This window comes from Passer domesticus, chromosome 5, assembly GCF_036417665.1.
Source record: "Passer domesticus isolate bPasDom1 chromosome 5, bPasDom1.hap1, whole genome shotgun sequence".
NCBI lineage: Eukaryota > Metazoa > Chordata > Aves > Passeriformes > Passeridae > Passer > Passer domesticus.
Window position 1 is genome coordinate 33,360,282 of NC_087478.1, and position 13,161 is coordinate 33,373,442.

The 13,161-nt window shown below is 41.4% G+C and overlaps 1 protein-coding gene across 4 annotated transcripts in view; it reads left to right on the forward strand.

Annotated features, from left to right (window-relative positions):
- Positions 1-13,161, forward strand: part of CPSF6 (cleavage and polyadenylation specific factor 6) — a 26,845-nt gene continuing 13,684 nt past the window's right edge. For 3 of the 4 annotated variants that reach the window (XM_064419465.1, XM_064419466.1, XM_064419467.1), the window contains exons 1-4: positions 1-158; positions 10,511-10,720; positions 11,885-11,988; positions 12,730-12,875. In XM_064419465.1, the coding sequence (XP_064275535.1) occupies positions 99-158; positions 10,511-10,720; positions 11,885-11,988; positions 12,730-12,875 (520 nt within the window). In that variant the 5' untranslated portion in view covers positions 1-98. The remainder of the gene's footprint in view (positions 159-10,510; positions 10,721-11,884; positions 11,989-12,729; positions 12,876-13,161) is intronic. The other variant, XM_064419468.1, reaches the window with a different exon arrangement.

Genomic DNA, 13,161 nt, shown 5'->3' on the forward strand with positions numbered 1-13,161 from the left:
GCCGCGGAAGTGACGCCGCGCTCCGCCTCCCCGCTCCCTCCCCCTCCCGGCGGCGGCTCGGGAGCCGGGCGCGGCTGGCGGCGGCCCCGGGTGGGACCATGGCGGACGGCGTGGACCACATCGACATCTACGCCGACGTGGGCGAGGAGTTCAACCAGGTACGCGCGACCGGCGGGCGCGGCCTCTCCGCCGCGCTCCCCTCCCTCGCCCGCCTTCGCAGCCGCGCCGCCTGCAGGCCCTCAGCGCGGCGGCCGCGCCGCCATTGTTCGGGCGCTCCCGCCGCCGCCGGGCGCGGGGCCGCGCGGGGCCGGGGCGGGCGCGGCCTCCCGCCCGGGCCGCGGGTGCCGGGGCGGGCCCGGCCGGGCGGGGAGCGCGCCCGGCGCTGCGAGGCGCTGCTGCCGGCGGGCTGGACGCGCCGGGGCCCGGCGCTTCCTTCTGCCTCCGCTCGCTTTCTCGCTTCTTACCGGCCTTCCTCCCGCTCTGCCTCCCCTCCTCAGGGGCCGCTCCAGAGGGCTCTCCCGCGCCGGCCCGGCGGACGGGACCCTGCCGGATGCGGCGGCAGAGCGGCCCCTTCCCGCCGGCGGCGCAGGGGAAGCGCTGCCATTGTTCGCAGATGAATCAAAAAGCCGCCGAGCGGTGGCTGCTCCTCGGCCGCGCTGTGCGGGGGAGGCGGAACTAGTGCGGCTTTATTCTGCAGCACTGGAGAAAGTACCCAGCGTTTTGCATTTTGTTTTTTGATTGTTTGTTTTTCTTGTTATCTTCCGTTTTAAAAAGTGGCGTAAGTCTTTTTTGGAGTACGAGTTTTTATTTTGTTGAGGAAATACAGATGAAATAAACAGTTTCTCTGGATTATAAGTAGTCCCCCTTTCTACTTTTTTTTTTTTTTTTTTTTTTTTTTTTTTTTTTTTTTTTTGCCCCTCATCTTTACGAAATAGCCGCGTGCCAGCTTTGCTACGGAAACGCGGTGTTTGTATCAGTTTTGCACGCCATCTGTCCCGTTAGCCAGTGCTGCACCTCTCCAGGTTGAGTTGCCCCAGATTGCTTTGTTCGTGCCCCAGAGCATAAATAACCGGGAACGAGTGCACTTCCACGCACCTACGGGGCACAGCTGTATGCCTGCTTGCCCTGCAGAGAACTGGGAAATAAGTAATGGCTTTGGAATTCTCAGGTAATATGTAACTTTCTCAGCAACTTGTGGCTTTCTCAGTAGACTATTTCTTCCGATATCGATTAATACAGTAATTGTAAGTATTAATAATCTCATAAAGGTATACTGTGAAAGAATGCCATAGTAAAAGGAGATGATGAAAAGCACTGATTTGCTCTTAGTTTGTCTGCATATGATGGTTTCTCCCATACAGTTGAAGACCCACTATATATGAGTTCAAACAGGAATGAACCCTAGGACAGACACCTTTCAGCAGAAGAGCACATTTTTTCAGATTCTATGATAACTTGAATTTGGTTTAATAGATTCTAGATAAAACCTACAACAAAGCAGATTTTTCAGGGAAAAAACCCTCACTTGAATCTAGTATTGTTTGTGTAAATTCAGGTGTGCAGAAGCCCTCAGAGTAGAATAGTTACATGCTGTAAGTACAGTGTAAAGACATAGTGGTGGAACAGAAGTGATGGGGATGATCTGTTTCACTCACACTCTACTCAGGTCATCATTACTGTTGATATTCTCTATAACCATGGTGGTATGAATGAAGAAAGTCTTGTGATAATTAGTTTAGCTTGATCCAGCAGGCAGGGAACTCTTTTGCTTTTTTCACTGTATTCACCCTCTTGGGTTTGCATTTCTGCAGTCTGTTGTTCCAGTTCATAAATCTTGCACAATATAGGGCAGAAAGGTGAGAAGAGGCTAGTGCCCTTTTTCCATCAGCTTGAATTTGGGGGTTTTGTTTGTTTGTTTTAGAGGATTTTCTTCTGTGTTTTTGTCTGTGTCACACACCCCCAAAAAATTGCTGTTCTTTTCCAGATTGAATTTCTGTGACTTTCTCTTTAAAGTAATATTGTTGAACTGAGCAAGTCTTGAGACCACATAAAAGTTTTACTGTGAGAGATTGATGCCTCTGCATTTTGTCATTTCCTTCTGTCATATGTGAAAGAAGGTGACTTGTATTAGTTTTTGCCTCTTAATGCTGACATCATTGAGAAAAGATGTGTAGAAACTTTTTCCTGAAATGCTGTTCCTGATTTGAAGCTGACAGATTAAATGGATAAGATAGAACATAGTTCTGTGGATGTGTGAAGATAACAATTAAAAAATGCTTTATGGAGAAAGTAATTTGCATTATTAATTTATGTAGAGAGCATTTTACAAATACCATATTTGTAAAATAAACTGTCTTTATCTGTTAAACAAATTTGGTTTTGGATTTTGTTGCTCTCCAGTAATGCGATTTACTAATTTTTTTAAATTGGAGTATAGAAACCCTTTCCACTGGTTTTGGCAGTAACAAGGACTGAAAAATGTACTGTGGAGCTTGCTGTTCTTATGTATGCAGTACATAAGTGTATTGATACCCAAGCTGGGACAAGACAGGTGTTTGCATCTGGAGTTAACCCTTCATTTAGGACTTGTGACTGGATAAACTTCCCTTGGTTGTTTTGTCTCCTTCTACACCTCAAGGTACTCATCCTTGAGGCTATTCCGGGATTTTTTTAATGCCTTTTTTCCAGGTAGGTGGAGGGTAAGGTTGTTCTGCTTGATTAGTACTAAATGAACCATAGGTTATAAAGGTGAAATAAAGACCACGGAGCCAGGGGTTTACAAGCTGGCTAAGATGGATGATAGCTGTAAACAGTCTTAGGTTGTATTTGGTGTTGGTTGCAATGAGCTGACTAACTTGATATCAAATGTTTTGAGTGAAAATGCATATTTCCTATTCCAGCTGAATCGTCTGTCAGTGTTGCTTCTTACTCTTTTATTAACTTATTGTTCATCAAAATAATATTTTTTGTCCTTGGGCTAACAGCTTTAATCAATTTGGCTCTGACAGTTACATTTTTGTTTGAATTGTGGTCTCTTTTTTTTCTCTTTTTCTTGGAGAACTTGGTTGAGTAATTTTTCATTTTTTTCTTCTAAGCTGACTTTCCCATCCAGCAGTCTTATCTATTTATTTAAAGTCTCATTTCGAGATGATAGCCTCATAAATGTAGTACTTCCTGCGTGCATTGCTTGTGCCCTGTTAGAAATAGGTATTGCATGGAATATTTTACCTTAAGCATCTCCATACATGTCGTTACACATCTTGCTCTTCAGGAGAGGAAGATCTCTGATGCTTGTTAGAACTGTTACCTGCACACCCATAGCTGGGGATGACATTCTCTCAAGGGCAAAGACCCTCAGTAAGTTTGGGGTGCTTTAGGATATATTAGGGTTTGGTTTTATACACAAAACCCTAGAACATTGCTGTCTGGTACAGAGATAATAAGGAGCTTGTGTAGGAGGCTGGTTTGGGTTTGACTTTGGGTCTGGCTGCCTGCCAGTTTGGCCGACAAACTGGGTTGTTTTTTTTATGGTCATGGAAATTTGACCATCAAGGTCCCTGGTGCTCTGATCAGCTTTGCATTTTTGTGCTTGGAAGGTTTTTTTTTTCCACATGTTCCCATGCATGTAGTTAAACAGTAAAAACTTTTATTGTAGACATGTAAAAATCTTTCTGATCAGAAAGAGGATGCAGAAGAATTTAGGCATATCATATTTTAATGCTGTGGAAAAGGTGCTCGCTTTGTTTATGCTCTTAGCGAGTAAACTTGGGTAGTTGCATTGTGGATCTGTCTAAACATGCCTGTAGTGTTCTGTTTTGATGTTTAAATGCTAACAAATTAAGGATGAAAGACTTTTCACTTTGTATTTTGTAACAGGATAATAAAACTGATTTAGATGGAATAAGCAGTTAAGAGGCTAATTATCTGAAAACTACAGTGTCTTAGGAATGTGTTAGTTACTGTCTTCAGATCTGTAACACAAAGGCAATTTTTTGTGTGTGATAAATAATAAAAGCTAGCATTTAGTGGCCAGTTAAAGCCAGTTATTAAGAACAGGCTTTATATCACAAAGACAGGTGTTTTATCATGAGAGGGGATGGGCACATTGTGGTATAATAGATTTCTACTCAGTAGGACTGTCCTGGTCAGAAAAAAACATAAGCTGGCAGACCTGCATGTGTTATAAAATATGTCCACAATGTGTGATGTCATATGCATTTTGTCAGTTCTGCTGAAAGGAGCCCTGGGAAGCCACAACTTCTGTATATTGGTTAGTACCAAACTCCAGAATAACTTCTTACCTTATCAGACCTTCTTCTCTGGCACCTCTTCACTATGTTTTAATGTGAACAGTGATACTAAGTATGTTTAGTTCATATTTTTGACTACTTGTGAATGTTTTGTTATTCTTTGTAACTCTGTAATTACTTTGTAATTTTTAGTTACAAGGGATCAGGTCCCTTAAATTTTAATGCTGTGCCGTTTGTAGGACCAAGAGCATTTGGGCCTGCAGAGGAGATGTGAATTCTATGGTCTAACAAACTTGTCCACTTCTGCCATGGGCAGTTTGCGATCATAGAAGTATCAAAGACCGCCTTTTTTGTTAATGTTCCAGTTTGTGTGTTCAGACAGTTAATCAAGACCAGAAAGATTTTTGTTTATGTGTTTAACTTGTTATTCTTCAGACCTATAAATTTATTTTTTAAACTGAGGATACTAACATGTGTTTACAGTTTTTGACCACAAATATGGTAACTTCAGTGAAAAAAACAGTAAGGGGGAAGCTGGGTTGTTTAGTTGTTTGGGGTTTTTTCCCCAAGAAGCAACAGTAAATATTTTTCATGAAACTTTATTTAGCTTGCTGGATTTTTAAATATGTTTTTTGAGGTGTAAGTTAGTGTTTAACTCTTAAATTGGACAAAGTTCTGCAGAAGAGGCAAGTCTAACAGATGTATGGACAGCTTAAAGAAATTTTACACAACAACAAAAGCCATTTCCAAAACAGCACTCAGTAAATGAAGTAAGTGGTTCTCTGCAGCTCAGAGGAGCATGACCACTAAGTTCCAAATAACAAATAGCATGTTAAGTTTGTCCCTTCTGGACATGAAGTTCGTTGTGTTCATGACTTTCATATGGGAATGTTTCACCCAATACCACCTATTAGCACAGAACATGGAATTTCAGTCCTGATTTTATGATGAAATATTTCAGACTGTGGTCTAGTTAAAACATGGACTTTGGAAATGCATTGCTGTCTGATTTGGTTTTAGAGGGGGCCAGAACAACAGTGCTCACTTTGTTTCTTAGCATGTTTATCTGCAAGATTGTGAGTTACAGTAATTGAGAAGAAATAATTTCTCTTCAGGCTTGATGTCCTTTTTGTAACTAAGGAAGTTGGAAGAGGTCAAAACTGGTTCCTGATACAGGCAGAGCATTTGTTTAACTAGCTAAGACTAGAAAAGTAACGCTTCCTGTACTTTTTCCCCTTCTGCATCTGGGAAGGAAGGGTGTGTTTAGGTAAGTTTCCGCAGAACACGTATGAAGGAGAAAGAGTTGTTGGATCTTGTGCAACATCCACCAGGACACCTCTCTTCTGTTTACCCTTGGAGCTGCTGGTTTAGCTCATTCTTAATCATTGAAGCACACACCTTGCTGACAGATTGGTAACTGAATGAATTCCATGCTGGATGCAAAACCAGCACAATGTGAGAAGAAATTCTAGTGAACAACATCAGATTTTCTCTTGTGACTTTCTTTATTTCAAGTAAGACACTGGTGCTATTGGGCCCTGCTGCCCTCTCAATTACATGCAGATTCTGCTGCCTTAATAATTCTCTCTCGACTGATGAAGACCTGAAAGCCTGTGTGATACAAACGATCTGTTTCAGAGGAGTTTGTTGTCACAGCAGAGCTGTGGACTGCTGCCCACTCTGGTGTTTTGGCAAGGTTGACTTCAGAGAGATAGGTTAGTGTACATATATCTGCTGTAAGTTTGGTGATTGTGTTTTTGCATAAATCCTACTTCCCTGAAGTCATCATTCATATACATAAATGACTAGAGTTACTGTACGTTTAGCTGAGGATTTCCTTAATTGCCTTGTGACATCAACCTTAATCTAGCTGTTAGATGTCATGTTTAGGCTTGTCTCAGGCAGTTCTGTGTACCTGATTTCATTAGCTGTGATGATATGAGGAATCAAACTGAGAACTGGATAGACTAGGTGAAATATGAAACCCTTAATTTAATTGTGATAAGCTTACCTTTAGAAAGAGATTTTTCTGTTGAAGTTCATTGGGACAATGCAGTTTACTGAGGATTAAATGTACTTTATTAATAATGCCAAAATTCAGTTTACCTGTTTTTTGGTTTTTTTAAAAAAATTAAATTATTTCCCTGTATGAGCAGTAGCTGATAATATTTTTATATTTTCAAGACAGTGGATCTTTTGATCATGGTTGTGGATGTCTTGGGTTTACAGCAAACACTGCCACCTTTGGAGCCTGTGTTTTGTGGAGTCAGCTTGGTTCTCTGTAGCTGCCATATATGGTACCTTGAACTATTCTAAGATGCTTTTGTGAGATTCTGGATACAAATTCTTAGTGGATGCTGAAATATCTCTGATAACAAAACCTGGCAGAGGCAGTTTCTGTTCTGGAGCAGGGTATGAGAGTACAGGGAGCTGGGGAAGTTGGCTCAGAGGGGCAGTTGTTGCTTGTGGATGGACTGGACATTGGTCAGTGGGTGGTGAGCATCAGTGGTTATGCATCACTTGACTGGCTTGTGCATTATTTAATCTCTGTTCTGTTTTTTATGGTTTTTTTTTCATAATCACCATTATTCTTTTTATATTTTACTTTATTTCAGTTATTAAACTGTTGTAGTCTCAACCCACGGGTTTTACCTTTTCACAGATTCTCTTTCCCTGTTCCACAGGGTTTGGGGGGGTGGAGTGAGCAAATGCCTGTGTGGTACTTAGCTACCAACTGGAGTTAAAGCACAATAGCCCTTTTTTGATCAACTACCACGGGGCTTGACAGGTTGAGAAAACAACAAATCTGACTAGAACATGCCAGAATAAAATTGCTTTAAGCATGTGTTAATTAGTTTAATAGTCGTTGGACACAGTGTTGATTTTATGCTCTCAACTCTCAAGCAGTTGTTCTCCTTGTTCTCAGAGCTCCATCCTTTAACTCTGTGCTTCCAGCGTGTGCTCCCCATTGTGTTGTTTTTCACTTGTGGGAATTGGTCTAAGGTTGTTGTGTTTTAACATAAGCAGTCTGGTCTAGTGGAAGATATTCCTGCCCACAGCAGGGGGCTTGTAACTAGATGATCTTTAAGGTTCTTCTGACTCAAGGCATTTGATGATCCTGTGAGCACTGGCATATGGTATAACAGGATTGCTGGTTGTGAAAGTAATCTGTTACTTGTACTCAGCTCTGCTGTCATCTTTGTACTTTGCAATGATCTATTGTAAACTATTAATGATTACACCTTTTACCTTTCATCCTCTGAGAGTTAACCTGTGGAGGAGACATGATCCTACATATTCCCCTTCTCTGCCAGGCTAATGACAATAGCTCTTGAAAATTTTGAATATCCTTGGGATGTTGAAACATGGCCCTATTGCCAGGAATCATGATTGTGTGCCAGGTCTTGTTTAGGATTAGACAAATATTTGCAGCTACTCAAACCCTGTGACAGGCACTGCGGCTGCTCAGGCCTTTGTGGCAGGTGCTCAGACCCTTGTGATTGGTGATGCAGCTCACCCAGAGCACCGGCCCCTGCTGGTATCAGTCACCCCTTCTCATCAGAAGAAATGGACACAAGAGCTTGTTTAGCACAGGAGAACAAAGCAGGGCCATCACAGGAGCGGGAGGAAGAGGTGGAACAAGAGGGAACCACTCAATCCCTATCCCTGAGAGGGCTTTGGGATGATTTCAGCCACCACCCAGGTGAGCAGGTGATCACCTGACTGCTTGGGTGCTGGGGAACAGGGCTAGGAGCTTGGAATTAGAGGGTAGGGAAACCAAGCAGCTGGGATCACCTTGTAAGGAAGGGGGCATTGACAAGGTGATTGCAAAGGGCCTCAGCCTTTGGGAAGTGATCCCTATGGAGTGTGAAGGAAAGACATCCCTTCAAGGAAGATGCTCCATGTCACCCAGGGCCACCACAGTGGTATCCAGTACCTTTGTTATGACCCAGACAGTGTGCAATCACCCACAGACCCAGAAGAATTCCAGTGCATGTGACCCTTGTGGCAGAAACTTGTCCAAGCATGCCATTTTCATATGCTGGGTTTGCAGGAGTGTATGGATCCTGTGGCCTGGCATGTCAGGCCCACAAGAGTGGAAGGCTCTAGTGCACAGGGTACCCCAATGCCATTCAGCTCTGCAGGAGAAGAACCTACTTCTATTTCTGAGGGAGGGGGAACCCAACAGCTGACTGAACTGGAGGCTGAAGTGAGCTGGACTGGGAATGTGTGGAAGGAGAACCCTTTGTCTCTGGCCCAAAGGTTCTGTGCATCCCTGGCATAGACTGCCTTAGGAGAGGGTATTTCAAGGACCCAAAAGGTTCAGTACCACTGCCTTGGAGGTGGAGAAGTTAAGCAGCTGCCTGCCTTGCCTGTTCTCTCAGAGGACACTTCTGTTGGGCTTGCTGAAGGTCAGAGAACAGGTGCTGGTTGCTACCATGGCATTGCAGCAGCAGCAGCATTGCACCAACCGAGACTTCATGATTCCCATTCACAAGCTGATTTAACTGGAGAATCAAGCAGTGATCAGCAGGACCATATGGCCAGTGTGAAAGTGTAACAGAGAACCACAGTGAACTATGGTGGCCTGAATGAAGTCACACTGTGGCTGAGTGCTGCTGCCCTGGACATGCTGGAACTCCAATATGAGCTGCAGTCAAAAACTGCCAAGTGGTTTGCCACAAATGACATTGCTAATGTGTTTCAATAGCTTTGACAGGCCGCAATTTACTTAAAGGAATGTCCAGTAGATCTGGAATCCAGTGCCCCAGGGGTGGAAACACAGCACTGGCAATTCTATGGGCTGATCCAGACTGCATTGGAACAGGGTGAAGCTCTGGAACACCTGCAGTACATTGATAATATCATCATGTGGGCCCATACAGCAGCAGAAGTTTTTGAGAAAGGGAAGAAAATAGTCCAAATTGTTCCAAAAACTGATTTTACCCTAAAACATGTTGTCAGATGCCAATGGATGTGATCAACAAAACAGCAGCAATGTCTCCACCAACTAGTAAGAAACAAACACAAGCTTTCCTAGGTGCTGTGAATTTTTGGAGAATGCACATATTCCAGATTGCAATCTAATTGTAAGCCCTCTCTATCAAATGACCTGGAAGAAGAATGATTTCAAATGAGGCCCTGAGCAACAACAAGCTTTTGAACAAATTAAATGGGATATAGTTCATGCAGCAGCCCCCAGGCCAGTCTGGGCAGGGCAAGATGTAAAAATGTGCTCTATACTGCAGCAGGGCAAATGGCCCTAGCTGCAGTGTCTGGCAGAAAGCACCAGGAGAGACTCCAGCCCTCTGTTATGGAACTGGGGAGTCAGAGTATCTGAGGCTTCCTATGCTCCTGCTGAAAGAGATACTGCAGTCTCATCAAGGAGCTGCTTTGGGAGGGATTGGTGCTGAAGCACAGCTCCTCCAGCTCCCCAGCAACTGCCAGTGCTGGGCTGGATGCTCAAAGGGAGGGACTTCTCTACACATGATGCAGCTGCTGCTACATGAAATAAGTGGGTTGCAGTGACCATATAATAAGCTCAAATAGGAAATCCCAGTTGCCCAAGAATCTTGGGAATTATCATGGACTACCTAAAAGACAAAGATTTCAGAATGTCACCAGAGGAGGAAATAACACATGCTGAAGGGTCCCTATTATATAATAAACTACAAGAAAATGAGATGCAATAATACCTAGTTTATCAATGGGTCCTGCTGTATTATAGGAAAGCACCATGCCCAGTATATAAACTAGTGGGAGTTGGGTGGAAGAGGCTGATCAGTTTATTTTATTTTGGTTTGAAAACGGTTCTTATCCCACAAGTTTTACCTTTTTCTGATTTTTCTCATCTGTCCGATGGAGTGTTTGGGGAGAGAGAAGTGAGTGAGCAACTGTGTGGTACTTAATTGCAATCTGGGATTAAAGCACAACACTTCTACATTCTAATGTATACAATTCTGGGAGTAGGGTTTGTGGATTTTTTCATTTCTGCTTATATTACAAGGGCGAAAGTACTGGAATGGAAAACAGTGGCCAGAAGTATTTTTTTCCACATAAGTTTAGAATGCAGTAGGTGTCATAAGAATTTTATATGTTTTGATGTGGAGGAAGCTGGTGCTTAGCTTTTCAACAGGGATGTTGTGTAGGTGGTCGATCAGACTTGCTGTGTCTGTGGAACATGGCAATTAGCACAACTTTTGCTTCAATAAGTTTTAAGAGTAATATTAATTATAATCAAGATGTCTTTTTTATTTCAGGAGGCTGAATATGGTGGGCATGATCAGATTGATTTGTATGATGATGTGATTTCTCCATCTGCAAATAATGGAGATGCTCCAGAGGATCGTGATTACATGGATTCTCTTCCGCCATCTGTTGGGGATGATGTAGGTAAAGGAGCTGCACCAAATGTTGTCTATACGTATACTGGAAAGAGAATTGCCTTGTACATTGGAAATCTCACTTGGGTAAGTGTCTTACTGCTGTTTAGTTGTAGACAGGAATTTTAATTATAGACATAACTGCTTGTAAAACTTTTTTGCTTTAAAATGTTTTATATGAAATATTATGGGTATCAAAACCCAGTTGTTTTTATTGTTGGTTTGATTTCCTTTAATTTTCATTTGTGGTTGTGGGGTCATTTTTCCTTTTACCTGAAATTCAGAGAGCCTGTCTGGAGCTGTTGTGATGTCTTAAAAATCAAGAAAATCTTCAGTAAATATAAACTTAAGAATTTCTGTCATGTTTTAAGTGTTATGAAAGGATATTTATGCTAGCTACTATGTTCTTAAGGTTTTCAGAGAACCAAATGAAAGAAGAGAACAAGTTTAAACTGTTAAATACTTCATGCCTGTAAACACTTTAAGGTTACTAAACAAGCCAAATTTGTAGTAAACTCTTGCTGAAGGTTTTATTTTAAAAGGAGATTGCTCTGGGATTTTCTTGAAATTACTTTTCACATTTTTCCAGGGCCTTTTCCATCTGCAGTGACTCTTTCAGCATAACAGTTTTCAGGTATTTGTCTTGAGGCTTATTTCTCTGTCCAAGAAGAACAAGTTTATGATAACTGACTGGACTGTAGTTGCCCTTAGGAAAATTACTTTTATTAGAATGCAAGTATTTTAAAAACCAATTGCAGTAAAGCAAACAGTGCAAGAGCTGGTCAGTAACTGAATTAAGTTGAGCTTTTATCTGGTTGCATGAAATCAAGTTCTTCAGGACCCACATATGCAAAATTCTATTTTAAAATATAAATTAAAAAATTTAATTTTTTTTTCATTTCTGATAATTTCTTACTGTAGGTGGTTTTTTTCATTAGTTATTACAGTACTTCAGGAACTAATAGGTAAGTAAAGGACCTGACTGTTGACTTAAGTTGTCCCATCTTGAAGTACATGAATGGAATCAGTAAAATGTGCGTGAATTAGCTGAACTAATTGTTGAATTGTAAAATGAAAATGACTGCTCCAAAAGTCAGAATATATTGACAGTCTGAATAAAATATTCCTCTGGATCAATTTTGCGCACACACACACACACACTCTCACAAAAAAATCCATGGAAAATTTAGTTGCCCTTTGCCTGGTGTTTCAGATAAGCTCTCATAGTTGAATATTAAAAATATTTTTCAGTGGACAACAGATGAAGACTTAACTGAAGCAGTTCACTCACTGGGGGTAAATGACATTTTGGAGATTAAATTTTTTGAAAATCGTGCTAATGGCCAGTCTAAAGGGTAAGAACTTGTGTTTTTCTATATGTGGACTGAAGTTTGTGGGGGAAGGAGTTCTCAATTTTCATAATTGTCAATCTTTGGACTGCTCATCCTAGCTTATTGATCCAAAAATGATTTGGCGTATAATTTTATACTAATGACTTAAGTTTCAGGTATAAATTTTTGTGATGGTAATGTGTATCCCATTATTTTGTGAGTTAAAGCTTGTTGGTGATCTTAATATAGGACTGTTCCTAGATTTTTGGTTGGTGTGTTGGTGATGCTTGTTTTTCTTCAGTGTAAATGCTGTTTCCCCAACCTTCATGATTAAATCTTTTCTTTACATCTTTATTTTCTATTAGCTGTTTAAAGTAAGTGCTTGAGCCCATTTTTCACTGACAGCCTAAATTTCACTGCATGAATGTGCCTTTCTGTCTCTGGCAGCAATGAGCACAGTGTATGAGTGTATGCTTAATAACTTAATCATATGAATTAATTATGTAGTCTGTTGATACTCTGCCAAAAAGCTGCCTTTGTTGGGATAAATTTTGATGCATCCTGTACTTGCAGTTTTGTTTCCTTTTTTTATGTCCTAGGACAAGTTATTTCATCTGTTCTGAAAACTGGACTAAGACCTGTGAGACATTGTTGGTGTCTAGTTGTCAAGTATTCCTTTGCTTACTGTGTGTAATCTTTTTCATGAGATGTCAGGATGTCAAAAAATGAAGAAAATGTGGTGTAACTGTTTTTGTTTCCTTTCAGGTTTGCCCTTGTGGGTGTGGGATCGGAAGCATCCTCCAAAAAGCTGATGGATTTGTTGCCTAAAAGAGAATTGCATGGGCAGAATCCTGTTGTAACTCCGTGTAATAAACAGTTTCTGAGTCAATTTGAAATGCAGTCAAGGAAAAGTAAGCTCTTCTTAAGTGCTGTCTTGGAAAAGCAGAAAAAGTAGAATGGCAGGTTTTTAGCTCAGTGTCTTATAATTTCTGTGCAGTTTAAAATAGCCATAAAATACTTAAGAGTCCAGGCGAATGAACTTCTATCTTTGTTTAAAGAAATCACTTCATACATTGAAGAGCTGCTGCATTCTGAAAGAAGGTTGCAGCTTCGTGCAGCTCTTGTCTTAACAGCTGTGGATGCTTTCTTAATTTCCTGTGGATGTAATTAAAAAAAAAAGCACAAGAGTGTTTAGAA